This window comes from Vicugna pacos, chromosome 10 (genome assembly GCF_048564905.1).
Source record: "Vicugna pacos chromosome 10, VicPac4, whole genome shotgun sequence".
Classification (NCBI taxonomy): Eukaryota; Metazoa; Chordata; class Mammalia; order Artiodactyla; family Camelidae; genus Vicugna; species Vicugna pacos.
In genome coordinates, this window is record NC_132996.1 from 64,037,052 (window position 1) to 64,053,433 (window position 16,382).

Consider the following 16,382-nt stretch of genomic DNA (forward strand, 5'->3'; position numbering starts at 1 on the left):
ATGTGAACTGATTCTTCACATTTAAAATATTCCAGGGAGATTTTAGGATTTCACAAGGTTAATGTGTGGAAAATGAAAATACCAGTTCCTTTTCTACCAAAGGAAAAACCTTCCCTATCAGGAGGGACAATAGCGGTGATCCTTCACTTGGTTCTGAGGGATATGCCCATACATTTAAATATCTCTGGAATTCCATAACAAATCATTTGGCACTTCACATCAAATCACAGGAGCCTAATACTAGATTCCAGACATCAAGTGAAAAAGGTACACTTCACACTTCCTATATATGGGTCCATGGTTTTGAAAGAAATACATATTTTATTTGTATTCTAAATGTATTCTAACTCATTTAGCTGAAAAAGAAATGTTCAAAGAAAAGCCAATATCTCTAATATTTATAATTCAAAGAAATTGTCTTTAGACTCAGTAAAACTGGACACTGTTTTCCTTTTTAAAAGATGTCTTTATTATTTTTATCATCCTTCTGAATGACTCCTAGTATTCTAACACACCAAAATGTAAAAGCTAGGCTAGGTTATTCCTAGAGACTGGTGAGGACCAGTCAGCTCAGCCTGAATGATAATCTATCAGTTGGTGTCCTAACTGTATACACAAAGGAAGGATCACAAACAGACACATTTGCTTCATAGACTTAAAAGAGCATGGGGGAAGTACTCCAGTAGGTCATAAGACTCTTGATGAAGCAAGTCAATATTTTCCCCATGTCGCCTGAAATGTATGAAACTGTCCCATTGTTGATTCTACACAATTAAAATATGAATCTTACAGAAAACTTTGCCTTCCCCACAGCCTTTTTAAAGGCACTCTTGATCTCTTTGTTCCTCAGGCTGTAGACCAGTGGGTTCAGCATGGGAACAATGATGGCATAGAACACAGATGCCAATTTGTCTGTGTCCATGGAATGGCTGGAGCTGGGCTGCAAGTACATGAAGACACCTGTCCCATAGAAGACAGAGACGGCAGTGAGGTGGGAAGCACAGGTGGAAAAAGCCTTCTGGCGTCCTTCAGATGAGCGCATCCTCAGAATGGTGATAAATATAAACAGATAGGAGATCAGGATGACCAGGGCAGAAAAGAGGGCATTGAAACCCACCACAAAAAATATAACCATCTCATTGATGTAGCTGTCTGAGCATGAGAGAGCCAGGAGAGGAGGGCCATCACAGAAAAAATCATCAATCACATTGGATCTACAGAAAGAGAGATTGAATATGTTCCACGTGTGCACAGAGGCCTCCAGAAGACCAAGGACATAGGAACATATGATCAGACACAAACACAAGCTTGTTGTCATGATGCTGGTGTAATGTAGTGGTTTACACACTGCTGCATAACGGTCATAGGCCATGGAGTTCAAGAGAACAATTTCCACAACAACAAAGAATGCAAAAAAGAACAACTGAGCAGCACACGCATTGTAGGAGATGACCTTGTCTCCTATAAGGAATCCAGCCATCACTTTGGGAGTGACAGCTGTGGAGTAACCAAAGTCCGCCAGAGACAGGTTACTGAGGAAGAAGTACATGGGAGTGTGGAGACGAGAGTCCAGCAGGATCAATGTGATCACCCCCAAGTTCCCAAGCAGAGTGATGAGGTAGACGAGAGTGAACACCAGAGAGAGTGGGATCTGCAGTCCTGGGTCATCAGTTATCCCAACAAGAATGAATTCAGTCAGCTCTGTACGATTCTCCACTGAGATCATTGGTGCAGTATGTGAATATCCTATAGTAATGGGGAAAGAGAATCTAGGTGGTAACTGAGCTTAGATCCATCATTATGTCCAAGGTATGTCTTATGTCAGAATTCTCAAATTTAACAGGAGCAAAAACCAAATGTAATTATTAAATATGGAGGGAAACATAGATTGTTCTAGCTGAAGGAATTTTGGAGATAATATATCCCATTCTCCTATCCTCATAAATGATTGAAATTAAAGTTCAGAGATGAAAAGAAACTTCTGTACAACAAATGATTTGCTGCTGAGTAAGATATGTTGGTCTTTCAATTCAGATTTTCAAACTCTGGACACAGAAGAATTATGCAATAAAATAGGTTAGTGTAATTTAATTCTTTTCATTCAATTACCACTATTGTATCAAGTGCAGTGTTATATTGTGGCAAAACATAGTTTAATATATCATGTTCTAGCTTTCAGTAGTCTCAGAAGATAACAGGATAAGCAGAATGTGTAGTTACCACACAATGGGTACAAGAGAAGTGGCTGTACAAGAAAGGCAGACATCCAGAGAATAAAAGCTAAAAGCATGAGTCAAGACTAAGGACATCTGGATGCAAATTCCAGCTCCACCATGTACTAAATGGCTGACTCTGGGTATGGCTCAGTATCACTTGTCCATCACTTTTCCCTTGAAATCATTATCAAACTGGAGTGATCATGCAAACTGACACTGTAAGTTTTTACACACTATGACTCGGGCAGAGCTATTGGTCTATACACTGATTAGAGGAATAGATGTTGTAATAGAGGAATTTCAGGTAACTGTGAAAATCAACATCTTGTATCCTCACTCATTCCATTTGCTTTTCCCCAAATTCCTTTCACTCTCATATTCTGTCTATACCTTCCTCCAAGTTTTCACCCAATATTCTTCTTCTACTCAGATAGTGCCCAGTACAACTATGCCAAGTAAGGATCAATCTGTTTTCTGAGTCAGCTTTTGTATTAAGTAGGATGTCTGAGCCTCAATTTTCCAACTGAAAAATGGATATAACAATATTGCTTAGCACTTAACAGACCTTCAGTAAATGTAGATATTTTTACTATCAGAAGATAGTGGAAGGCTCTATCTAGGGACCAAACAGTAGGTGAGGTTAGAAAAAGCTTCTAAGGGGGGATGTTATGAAATCTGGGATGTTATGATCCATTCATTTTTCTTTGCATTAATCTCATTAATCTGTGCAACAGATAATGATGGTTTGGACCCGGGTGGTAGTGAGACAGATAATGAGAAATTATCCAATTCTGGATATATCTCAAAAGTAGAGCTGTTTGGATTGACTAATATATTGAACATAGGGCATTGAGGAAAGAGAGAAGAATGATGATTCCATTTTTCTATAGCAGTACATGGAATGGTATAGACAAACCAGATATTTGAGAAAGAGCAAGAGAGACGATTCTAAGTAAGTCCTGCCGAGTTTGAGATTCCTTTTGGTCATCTAATTTGGAAGGGTTGCATAAACAATTGGAATAGTTGCATCATATTTTACTATTTTGAACTATATTGGAAATTTCCTACTGATATAACCTTCAGATATCATATAAAATCCACAAAACTAAATAACACCACTAAAGCAAACAGCTTGGAGAAAACAAAAATCAGAGTAATATAATGTATGAGTCAAGACCATGAGTCAATATAGTGCATAGTAGATCAAGAACAATGTATAAAAAGATCAATATCACAGGTCATTTTCTTTGTGGTCAAGCACAGAGCATTATTTTTGTCCCTCAGTCCAGTTAATGATAAGATGCTCTCATTTACACTATAATTCACCAGCTAGGATATCTAATAGTTAATCAGTGTAGGTGCCTAATGCCAGTAATGTTTCAGAATGATAACTGGAGTCCAGGTCTGCTCATTCCCATAAATTTTTCCTTCTGGTTTGGTGTGTGTACCTCTTCTTTCAAGTATTTAATAATTGGTTTCTTAGCCCATCTCTTATTCCTCTCCATTCCTTCTTTGTTCCTTAGTGCTGTTATGTGCTTTCTAGATAATGATATATTTTCAAACTGAGATTCAATTTCATACTCTCAAAGTCCTTGGGATAGACAAAATTCCCAGTATCACCATACTCTGAAAGAAGAAACTAACAGTGAGATAGGTTTAACAACTTGTCCAAGTCATATAAGCTCTTATGTGACAAAGCAAAAACTCAAGACCCTCCTGTCCCTTTCAATTTTTTTTTACAAGATAAATACATTTGTTCATTAAGAATTTCCATGCTGTTTGTAACATATTTCCTGTTAAAGAGATACTCAAAACTTTCAGTATAGAGTAACACACAAATCAAGGGGAAAACAGATCCTTGATGTATTTTCCAAGAAAAATCAGTCCCTGAAAATCCATTCAGATGTAGATTGATCAGAAGCTTACCTTGCTCCCTGAACCACGCAAGAGGCAAATTCAGCACATTCACGTATGAGTCTCAAATCAGAAATTCAATCCATGAAAGAAAGGAAACATTCTACTGAGATGTTCTTCTGAGTCTTTGATTAAAAGGGAAAGTTACCCAGAGCAAGGAGATATTGAGAAAAATAATTTGCCAGGAAAGTGACTAGCATGAATGCAATGCAAGATCTGCTCATCTCCCTTCTCAGATAAGTCACTTAACTGCTTTGAGTCCCTGTATCTTTGTCTATAAAATGGAGCTATTCGGAAGGTCACCCTGAACTACACTCTCCCTGAAAGACTGCCGCTCCTGTCACAGTATAGGAGAATCCCTGGAATGTCCTAAAAAGGACAATTATCATAATCACAATCAAGGTTGCTGTTATTTGCAGGTATTTGCCTTGGTCGTTACTGCAGGATCTCAGCAAACCTCAGTTTAGGGAAAGGCCACCGTAGGTACTAGACAACTATTGACAGTCAGGTGAATGGATGAATGGTCAAGGGGCTCTGGCACCTCGTCTGCTACCTATAATATAAAGCCCCATGGAGTCACATAAGAATTTGAAGAGAGAGAGAGTTACATAACCTTGGAACTCCCAGAGGACAAAACCCCCATGAGAGTAACAACAGCTCCTTACCCAACACAGCTAGAGCCCGAGTGATTAGTGTGTCTGTAAAAACCCAGCTTTGCCTGTTGAGGGAGAGCATGAGTGTATTAACATTACCGTATGCATTCTCGTTGATCATGCTAAATTCACGTTACATCATTACCTCTAGGGCTCCAATCTGATGTAAACATAGGGGGATAAGGACAGAGGTGTGATGTATAATTGGTCTGTAACATTATATTAGTTTCAGGTGTACAGCACAATGATTTGATATTTGTGTATATTGCAAAATGATCACCCCAATAAGTCTACTTAACATCCACTTCCATCCCTAGTTGCAATTTGTTTTTCTTGTGTTGAGAACTTTTATGATTTACTCTCTTAGCAACTTTCAACTATGCAGTGCAGGGTTATTAATTATAGTCGCCATGCTGTACAATTACACCATCATGGCTTTTATTTTGTAACTTTAAGTCTGTACCTTCTGAATGACCTCATCGCATTCCTTTGAATATGCCTGCTTGCCCACAAGAAGATTCCCTGCCATTACACGTCAAACCTCAAAAGGCCTAAATTCTAGATTTCTTGTTTCAGTGGGAATGAAATAAATCCCTTCACTTTACACAGCATTGCTTTCTATATCTTTTTAATGGAATCAGTAATATCCACCTTTGATGTTTTACAGTCTGCTTTGAGGATGAAATAAGACAAGGGATGTGGAATGAATAATAAATCAGTCAACCTGTGTAAAGGATTCCTCCTGTTGTCAGAAAGTTATATCCCAGGTCATTCTGACTAATGTATCACAGCAATGTCACTGTGAAGGAAAAGGCTTCCAGCAGTGAGACTCTGAGACCCCCTTGAAATAAAATACAAGGTTGCCCTGGGCACCAGGTATTTCCTACTAGAGTGAGTTTGAATAAAGCCAGACTGGGATTTATGGGTCTAGTGACTGATGTCTTGAAGGGAATTATACTGACAAGGAGCTCTTAGGGAACAAGTTCTCCTGTGATCCATCCACAGCTCCATGCCTCATGGACTGAATATTTTAATTAAAATCTCGCCTGTAGGGACCAAGTCCATAGGGAACTTGCAAAGGAAAGTCATGGGTATGTGAGTTGTTATTTCTTCTCCATTATACCCATCTGTTCTCAAAAATCAAGAAAGAGAGGCTATTAATGTTCTTGGAAGAAGTTGATGTGGACATCAGAGCAGGAAAAGAAACACAGGCTGGGGCATCCAACCAATCATAAAGGTCTTAGACAACCAAGCAAGTAACATCTTGGGACCCTCAGTGAGCCAGCTCCATACACCAGTGAGCCACCACTATCCCTTTGACCTCCTGGGGCTTTGTAGCCAATGAATGACACAGCCCCAACCACCACTGAACCAGGACCAGGATGAGCACGCCTCTGGTCATGTAGCCAGCCATGCCAGGACCCAGCCTTGCCCACCAGCAGGAGACAGCCACTGCACAAGGTGTAGCCTGGCTACCAACCAGACCAGGATCTAGGTATGCCTATCAGCACATCCACAGTCATCATCCTGTAACAACAAAAAGGCACACAGCCCATACAGGGAGCACCCCTAGAGCATGTCACTCTGGTGAGCAGAGGGCAGTGCACTGCTGGGACACAGGATGTTTCCTACATAAAACCACTTCTCCAAGATAGGATACCATAATCAGCCTACCAAATACCAATAAATAATAACAGTGAATTAGTCAAAATGAGGCAACAGAGGAATATGATCCAAATGGAATAACAAGATAAAACCCCAGAAGAGGAGATCAGTGAAGTGAAGATAAGCAATCTACCCAATACATTTCAAGGAACTGATTATAAAGTTGTTCAAAGAAATCAGAAGAATGGATGGACATAGTGAGAAGTTTAACAGACAGCTAGAAAATGCAAAGAAGAACCTAACAGAGTTGAAGAATACAGTAACTGAAATAAAAAATGCACTAGAAGGAATCAAAGATTAGATGATACAGAGCAATGGAGCAGTGAACTGGAAGACAGAGTAGTGGAAATTCACACAAGCACATCAGAGAAAGGAATTTTTAAAATGAGAACAATTTGAGTCCTCTGAGATAGTATCAAGGAAACTAAAATCCTCATGATAATGTCCCAGAAGAAGGAGGCAGTGGGCCAGAGGACACAGTTGAAGATATAAAAGCTGAAAACATCCCTGACCTGAAAAATTAACAGACAACCGGGCCAGGAAGCAGAGAGAATCCCAAACAGGATTAACTCAAAAAGGTCCATACCAAGGGGTATTATAATTAAAATGACAAAAAATAAAGAGAGATTATTAAAAGATGCAAGGGAAAAGCAACAACTTATGTACAATGGACCTACCATAAGGATATTATTGGACTTCCCAGCAGAAACTCTGTGGGCCAGAACAGGGTGGGTGATATATTTCAGTTGATGAAAGGGAAAAACAAGAATACTCCGCCTGGAAAGGCTATCGTTCAGATGCGAAGAAATAATCAAGAGTTTTACAGATGAGCAAAAGCTAAAAGAGTTCAGGACCACAAAACCAGCTGTACGAGAAATGTTAAAGAGCCTTCTCTAAGTAGAAAAGAATAGGCTACAACTAGAAACATGATAACTGTGAAAGGAAATATCTCATTGGTAAAGGCAAGAGTACAGTGTTGAGCATTTGTTTTGCAGCAAGTCCTAATGGAGGCCACCTGCACCTCGAGCAGCCAGGTTGGCACCTCCAGGCTCCTTCCTCAGTAGCCACACTGAGCATCTCAGCATCAAGTGGACATAGCTTTAACTGTGTCTGTGAGCATCTGTGCTTTATCTCAATGTATTTTGTTCATCCATCAACAAATGTATCCTAAGGTAGTTGCCTCTTTGCTTTACACCATTTTGGCTTACAAAAGGTTCATAGCCATGCTCTACTTTCAGATAGTGGGGAAAATGTACGTGTTTGTGTGTGTTTGTATATATATATGGCTTTATAAAGTTATTAAGGAACAATTGAGGAACTCAGAAACTGAGGATTCAGTACTAGAATGAAGAGAAATGTATTGAGGTAAACTCTTCATTTTCTTACCTGTAATAAGAATTTGATAAGTATCTTAAAATATTAGACACAGGTCCATCCACGCTGCAGCAAATCCTGGAGGGTATTATGCTTTGTGAAATAGGTTAGATAGAGAAATACAAATACTGTATGTTTTCACTTACATGTGGATTTAAAGTGATTTGCATTTCTCTGATAATTAGTGATACTGCTATTTTTCATATGCCTAGCGGCCATTTGTATGTTTTCATCAGAGAATTGTTTGTTTTGGTCTTCTGCCTATTTTTGCATTCAGTTGTTGTTGTTATTAAGTTGTATGAGCTGTTTTTATATTTTGGAAATTAAGCGTTTGTCAGTTGCATCATTTCCCAATATTTCTTCCATTCTGTAAGTTGTCTTTTTGTTTTGCTTATGGTTTCCTTTGCTGGGCAAAAGCTTATATGCTTAGTTAGGCCCCATTTGTTTCTTTTTGCTTTTTTATCCAATTCTCTGGGTAGATTGCTTTAGGAGAATATTGCTAAGATTTATGTCAGAGAATGTTTTGCCTATGTTTCCTTCTAGGAGGTTTGTAGTGTCTTATGTTTAACTCTTTAAGCCATTTCGAGTTTATTTTTGTGTATGGTGTGAGGGAGTATTCTAACTTCATTGATTTACATGCAGCTGTCCAGTTTTCCCAGCATCACTTGCTGAAGAGACTGCCTTTTCTCCATTGTGTATTCTTGCCTCCTTTGTCGAAGATTAATTGACTGTAAGTGTGTGGCTTTACTTCTGGGCTCTCTATTATGTTCCATTGAGCCATATGTCTGTTTTTGTGCCAATACCATGCTGTTTTGATTACTGTAGCTCTGTGATATTGTTTGACATCAGGGGTGAAGCTTATTTCTCTAGCTTTGTTCTTTTTCTTCAGTATTGCTTTGGCAATTCTAGGTGTTTTGTGATACCATATGAAATTTAACATTGTTTGGTTTAGTTCTGTGAAAAATGTCCCAGGTAATTTGATAGGGATCACATTAAATCTGTAGATTGCTTTGAGTAGCATAGCCATTTTAACAATATCAATTCTCCCAATCTAAGAGCATGGGATATCTTTCCATTTCTTTAAATCATCTTTAATTTGCTTAATTAATGTTTTGTAGTTCTTTGCTTATAAGCCTTCCACCTCCTTGGTCAGGTTTATTTCTAAGTTTTTATTTTTTCAAATGCAATTTTAAAAGGGATTGTTTCTTTACTTTCTTTTTCTAATATTTCATTGTTAGTGTAAAGAAATGACACTGATTTCTGTATGTTGATCTTGTATCCTGCTACCTTGCCAAATTCTGCTATCAGCTTTAGTAGTTTTTTTTTGTGTGTGTGGAACCTTTAGTGTTTTCTATATATAGTATCACATCATCCACATAGAATGTCAATTTTACTTCTTTTTTCATGTGGATACATTTTATTTCATTTTCTTACCTGATTGCTATGGCTAGGACTTCCAATGTTATATTGAAAACACATGGTGAGAGTGTGCATCCTACAGTCTTGTTCCAGACTGTAGAAGGAAGGCTTAGATCTTTTCACCATTGAGTATTATGTTGGCTGTGGCTTTGTCCTAAATAGCTTTTATATGTTGGGCAATGTTCCCTCTATATCCACTTTGGTAAGAGTTTTTCATCATAAATGTGTGTAGAATTTTATCAAATGCTTTTTCTGCATCTATTGAGATGATCATGTGATTTTTGTCCTTTCTTTTGTTGACATGGTGTATCATGTTGATTGATTTGTGTATGTTGAACCATCCTTGAGTCCCTGAGATGAACCCACTTGATCACAGTGCATGACCTTTTTTATGTGTTGTTGGCTTCTGTTTGCTAATATTTTTGCATCTTTGTTCATCAATGATATTGGCCTGTAAGTTTTTCTTTTGGGTAGTGTCTTTGGCTTTGATGTCAGACTGATGGTGGCTTTATAGAATGACTTCAGGAGTATATATTTCCTCCTCAATATTTTGGAAAAGTTTGAGAAGGATCGGTATGAATTCTTCGTTTGGAGGAACTCTGCAGTTAGGCCATCTGATTCTGGACTTTTTTTTTGCAGGGCTTGTTTATTTTTCACACTGTATAGTATTCTGTTGTCTGAAAGTGCCACAGTTTATTAATCTATTCACTTACTGAAGGACATATTGATTGCTTTGAAGTTTTAACAGCTCTGAACAAAGCTGCTATAAACATTGTGTTGCTGGTTTTTGTATGGGCTTAAGTTTTTAACTCCTTTGGGTAAATACCAAGTAGAAAAACTGCTAGATTGTATAGTAAGAGTATGCTTAGTTTTGTTAGAAACTGCCAAACTGCCTTCCAAAGAGGCTGCAATATTTTGCAGTCCTACTGGAAAAGAATGAGTTCCATTTGCTCCACATCCTTAGCAGCACTGGGTGTCGTCAGTGTTCTGGATTTTGGCCGTTCTAATACATGTGTAGTATTATTTCATTGTTGTTTTAATTTGCATTTCCTGATAACATAAAATGTGGAGAATGACTCAATTTAAAACATTAACATTTTTGGTAATTTTTAAAGGACTATACCTAAGAAGAGGAGGACTCTCCAGGGCTGGTTTCATGACCATAAAGCCTTGGAGTTCTTAGATGGTTCTGCACTGGGTTAACACTCTGCTTTTCCCAATTTAGAATTATTATAAGTTTTTTAAATGGGAGTCCACATTTTTGTTTTTACAATGAGATCTGCACATTCTATAGCCATTCTGGTTTTAGTGTGAAGACTATGTGAACTGATTCTTAGATTCTTTTTCTTTTTTAAGTTTTTTATTGAGTAATAATAATTTTACAATGTTGTGTCAAATTCTAGTGTAGAGCACAGTTTTTCAGTTATATATGAACATACATATATTATCATATTTTTTTTCACTATGAGCTACCACAAGTACTTGTTTATATTTCCCTGTGCTATACAGTATAATCACCTTTATCTATTCTACATTTTAAAATCCCAGTCTGTCCCTTCCCACCCCCAGCCCCCTTGGCAACCACAAGTTTGTATTCTATGTCTATGAGTCTGTTTCTGTTTTGTATTTATGTTTTGTTTTGTTTTTTAGAGTCCTCATATAAGTGATCTCATATGGTATTTTTCTTTCTCTTTCTGGCTTACTTCACTTAGAATGACATTCTCCAGGAACATCCATGTTCCTGCAAGTGGCGTTATATTGTCGGTTTTTATGGCTGAATGGTATTCCGTTGTATAAATATACCACTTCTTCTTTACTCAGTCATCTGTTGATGGGCACTTAAGCTGTTTCCATGCCTTGGGTATTGTAAACAGTGCTGCTATGAACATTGGTGTGCAGGTGTCATTTTGAAGTAGGGTTCCTTTTAGATTTATGCCCAGGAGTGGGATTCTTGGGTCATATGGTAAGTCTATTCCTAGTTTTTTGAGGAATATCCATACGGTTTTCCACAGTGGCTTTCCTTGCTTCCCTCTCCCACTCTTAATGATTTAGATGTCTTTCTTTACAATTTTGTGTTTATTCTTTTTGTAATTCGTGGCAGTTATCTCCTTCCACTTATGAGTTTCTCATTTTTGTAGCATCCTGCTTCTTTTCTATTTAGAGTAGACCTGTGAATATTTCTTTTAGCATGGGTTTAGAGTTGCTAAACTCTTTGAGTTTTTGCTTGCCTGTGAAGTTCTTTATCTCTCCTTCTGTTCTAAAGGACAGCCTTGCTGGATAGAGTATCCTAGGCTGCATCTTTTTTTCATGCAGGACTTTGAATATATCTTGCCACTCCATTCTGGCCTGTAGTGTTTGTGTCGAGAAATCAGCTGAAAGCCTTATGGGGGTTCCCTTGTAATTCACTCTATGTTTTTCTCTTGCTGCCTATTGGATCATTTCTTTGTCCTTGACTCTGGCCATCTTGATTATAATATGTCTTGGTGTGGGTCTGTTTGGGTTCTTCCTGTTTGGGACCCTCTGAGCCTCCTGTACTTGGATATCTGATTCCTTTAGGTTTGGGAAGTTTTCAGTCATGATTTCTTCAAATACGTTTTCAATCCCCTTTGTTCTTTCTTCCCCTTCTGGAACCCCTATTATGCATAGATTGTCACGCTTTATATTATCCCATAGGTCCCTTATATTGTTTTCATTGTTTTTTATTTGTTTTTCTTTCAGCTGTTCTGATTGGGTGCTTTCTATTGTCCTGTCTTCTAGGTCACTTATTCATTCCTCTGCATTATCTAGCCTGCTTTGTACAGCCTTTATGTCAGATCTCATCTCAGCAAATGAGTTTACTAATTCTACTTGGTTCTTCTTTATAGCTTCTATTTCATTTTTGACATATTTTATATCTCTAAATACTATTTCTTTTAGTTCCTTCAGTACTTTGATCACTCCTTTTTTGAAATCTTGATCTAGTAGGCCATCAATGTCTATTTCCTTGATTGTGCTTTCAGGGGATTTCTCTTGATCTTTCAATTGGAAGTGGTTCCTCTGCTTTTTCATATTGCTCATATCTCTCTGGCACTGTGGCATAAGGAGTATCAGTTATCTAGTTCTCCTGGAGACACTGTGCTTTTAATGATTTTATTGAGATGTCTTTGTGTCTTTGCCTTGTTTCGCTAACTCAGCTTGATGTTTCCAGAGGCCCTCTGTTGGCACCGTCTTCTGTGTTGCTCCCAGAGGCTGTTGGCTAGCAGATCATGCCCCCTCCCAACACTGGGTCAGGTGCTGAGCTCTTATCCAGTGGGTGGGCGGGTCACTCCCCCTCCTGATGCCACAGTCAGATGCTGCACTCAGTGGTGGCAGGTGGGTGGATTGTGCCTCCTCCCAGCACTGTGGTCAGGTGCTGCGTTCCTGCCAGGAAAGCAGGTTGCTGCCCACCCTTTCCCGGTGCCAGTCGCTCTGCTGCTCTGTGCAGCTGCCCGCTCCACCTCGGGTTGGTGTTCAGAAGGCGGGCTCGGGGAAGACAGCTGAATGGCCCTACCTCTGTTCCGTGCCAAATCTCAGCTCATTTGTCTTGGTGGCACGAGTTTTCTGAGGTATCAGGGCAGAAAGATGGTATCTGCCTCCTGCTGTAAACAAGTCTTAGTCCTGCCTAGGAGGTTGCTGAGCCCTCAGGTGCAGATTCAGGCCTCAGCCCTGCCCCTGCCTGGGCACTGCGCACAGGAGGATGTGGTGGCTGTGGCTGTGCCCCACCTCTCTTCTCACCAGAAGTGCCAGTAATGGTGGCGCAGGTCTGAGGAGACAAAGGCTATGGCACCCCTCCCCCAGGGCACACTAGCCATGTTGCTTTGCTTTCTTTGCAATTTATGGGGGACGGAGGTTGTTCGCACCGTATCCCCTCCCAGCCACGGCACTCAGCACCCTGCAGTCCCCTGGGGCCGCCTCAGTGCAGCCGTCCGCATCCTCCGCCCGGCTCGGGCCGCCTGCCCCGGTCCCAGCTGCCTGCTCGTGTCTCAGGCTGGGTGTCGCGGGGACCCTTTGTGCCCATTTAACTCAGTTCTGTCAGGGTGCTCGGGGCAGAGCTGAGCCTCAGAGGCTCCCCCTCCATCCCACTGGCCTCTCCGTTGGAGAGGGGAGGCCCAGCGAGCGCCAGTACTCCTTTGCTGCTCCCTCCCCATGGGATTGGTCCCGCACTGTTTTGCTTTTTCTTCTTTCTTTTTTCCTACCAGATTTTTGGCGTCTTAGTCTTTTGAGGAGGGCAATGTCCAGTTGGAGTTCGGCAGATGCTCTGGTTGGCCTAGTGGGTCCATAGATGTGAGTTTTGGTGTATTTGTGGGAGATGGTGAGCTACGAGTGTCCTTCTACTCCGCCATCTTGCTTCTCCTCCCTCTATGTGAACTGATTCTTCACACTTAAAATATTCCAAGGAGATTTTAGGGTTTTACAAGGATAACTTGTGGAAAATGGAAATACCAGTTCCTTTTCTACAAAAGGAAAAACCTTCCCTATCAGGAGAGGCAATCGGTTGTGGTGATCGTTCACTTGGTTCTGAAGGATATGCCCCATATATTTAAATATCTCTGGAATTCCATAACAAATCATTTGGCACTTCACATCAAATCACAGGAGCCTAATACTAGATTCCAGACATCAAGTGAAAAAAGTATACTTCACACTTCCTATATATGAGTCCATGGTTTTGAAAGAAATATATATTTTATGTGTGTTCTAAATGTATTCTAACTCATTTAGCTAAGAAAGAAATGTTCAAAGAAAAACCAATATCTCTAGTATTTATAATTCGAAGAAATTGTCTTTAGGCTCAGTAAAACTGGACACTGTTTTCCCTTTTAAAAGATGTCTTTATTATTCTTATCATCCTTCTGAATGATTCCTAATATTCTAACACATCAAAATGCAAAAGCTAGGCTAGGTTATTCCTAGAGACTGGTGAGGACCAGTCAGCTCGACCTCTAATTTGAGCCTGAATGATGATCTATCAGTTGGTGTCCTGACTGTATACACAAAGGAAGGAACACAAACTATGTCCTAGGCTGAGCATCTGAGGACAAAGAATATAGCCTTTTGTAAAATCACTATTTTTATTTCAATGAAAAAATATGTTTTCATGATTGTTTCCCTTATTTTATGCTCTGTTCTGATTTTCTTTAATCAAAACTGTCACATGAAGATATTACTTCTGGGTAATGTGTCAAGGAAGATGAAAATTGAGCTAAATAGAGATGCCCATATAATGATGTTTATTGTCATTGAAGAAAGAACAAAATAAATAAAATCATTCAGTACTAATCCTATAGCCAGAATGTTTGGCATGAATATTAAGTATTAATTAATATTAATATTAACATTGACATTAATATTAATATTAATTAATTAAGTATTAAAAAGAAATATTTTCAAATAAAGAGTTTTTAAAAATAAAATTAAAAATCATATACAAAAGGAAGATTTCTATTTTAAAATATATGTTTATATTTAAGAATGTGTTAGCAGACACCAAAATCAATTAAAGTTCAAATTATACTATAAAAATAGACTAATCCCATTTATATCTTGAATTCATTTTTCTATACACTCATGCGTATGTGAGTTACATGTGGTTTCATGAATGAAGTGCTTGGGGCATGTACTTAATTATATATGTGACTGTAAATGTGCATATGGCTCTGTGAATAATCATGGAAACAAATGTATGGTTAAATGTAATTAGAAGATATTTTTAAAACATGAATTATAGGTTTGTTGTTGGTTCTTCAAAAGTTATGATTCCTGAGATCTCGCTTTGTCAACACATTAGCTTCATAGACTTAAAGGAGTACGGGGAAAAGTACTCCAAGAGTTCATAAGACTCTTGATCTAGCAAGTCAGTGTTTCCCCCATGTTGACTGTAATGTATGAAATTATCTTATTGTTGATTCTACATAATTAAAATATGAATCTTACAGAAAACTTAGCCTTCCCCACAGCCTTTTTAAAGGCACTCTTGATCTCTTTGTTCCTCAGGCTGTAGACCAGTGGGTTCAGCATGGGAACAATGATGGCATAGAACACAGATGCCAATTTGTCTGTGTCCATGGAATGGCTGGAGCTGGGCTGCAAGTACATGAAGACACCTGTCCCATAGAAGACAGAGACGGCAGTGAGGTGGGAAGCACAGGTGGAAAAAGCCTTCTGGCGTCCTTCAGATGAGCACATCCTCAGAATGGTGATAAATATAAACAGATAGGAGATCAGGATGACTAGGACAGAAAAGAGGGCATTGAAACCCACCACATAAAATATAACCATCTCATTGATGTAGCTGTCTGAGCATGAGAGAGCCAGGAGAGGAGGGCCATCACAGAAAAAATCATCAATCACATTGGATCTACAGAAAGAGAGATTGAATATGTTCCACGTGTGCACAGAGGCCTCCAGAAAACCAAGGACATAGGAACATATGATCAGACACAAACACAAGCTTGTTGTCATGATGCTGGTGTAATGTAGTGGTTTACACACTGCTGCATAACGGTCATAGGCCATGGAGTTCAAGAGAACAATTTCCACAACAACAAAGAATGCAAAAAAGAACAACTGAGCAGCACACGCATTGTAGGAGATAACCTTGTCTCCTATAAGGAATCCAGCCATCACTTTGGGAGTGACAGCTGTGGAGTAACCAAAGTCCACCAGAGACAGGTTACTGAGGATGAAGTACATGGGAGTGTGGAGACGAGAGTCCAGCAGGATCAATGTGATCACCCCCAAGTTCCCAAGCAGAGTGATGAGGCAGACGAGAGTGAACACCAGAGAGAGTGGGATCTGCAGTCCTGGGTCATCAGTTATCCCAACAAGAATGAATTCAGTCAGCTCTGTACGATTCTCCACTGAGATCATTGGTGCAGTATGTGAGTATCCTATGGCAATAAGGAAAGAGAATCTAGGTGGTAACTGAGCTTAGATCCATCATTATGTCCAAGGTATGCCTTATATCAGAATTCTCAAATTTAACAGGAGCAAAAACCAAAATGTAATTATTAAATATTGGGAGATACATAGCTAAAAGGATTTTGGACATAATATATCCAAATCTTCTACCCTTATAAATAATTGAAATTAAAGTTCAGAGATGAAAAGAGATTTCTGTACA

The 16,382-nt window shown here is 39.1% G+C and overlaps 2 protein-coding genes across 2 annotated transcripts; both read right to left on the reverse strand.

Moving 5' to 3' along the window:
* Nucleotides 1-772: 772 nt before the first annotated feature.
* On the reverse strand, nucleotides 773-1,726 carry LOC102531286 (olfactory receptor 5B12-like). Its single transcript, XM_006219715.2, has one exon. It carries the CDS (start codon nucleotides 1,724-1,726, stop codon nucleotides 773-775), a length of 954 nt encoding a protein of 317 aa, XP_006219777.2.
* A 13,449-nt stretch (nucleotides 1,727-15,175) lies between these two features.
* On the reverse strand, nucleotides 15,176-16,129 carry LOC102535866 (olfactory receptor 5B12-like). Its single transcript, XM_072970839.1, has one exon. It carries the CDS (start codon nucleotides 16,127-16,129, stop codon nucleotides 15,176-15,178), a length of 954 nt encoding a protein of 317 aa, XP_072826940.1.
* Between the last annotated feature and the right edge of the window lie 253 nt (nucleotides 16,130-16,382).

What these genes read in the sequence shown, in the direction of transcription:
- LOC102531286 (XM_006219715.2), bottom strand. Translation starts at nt 1,726, where the DNA reads ATGATCTCAGTGGAGAATCGTACAGAGCTGACTGAATTCATTCTTGTT.
- LOC102535866 (XM_072970839.1), bottom strand. Translation starts at nt 16,129, where the DNA reads ATGATCTCAGTGGAGAATCGTACAGAGCTGACTGAATTCATTCTTGTT.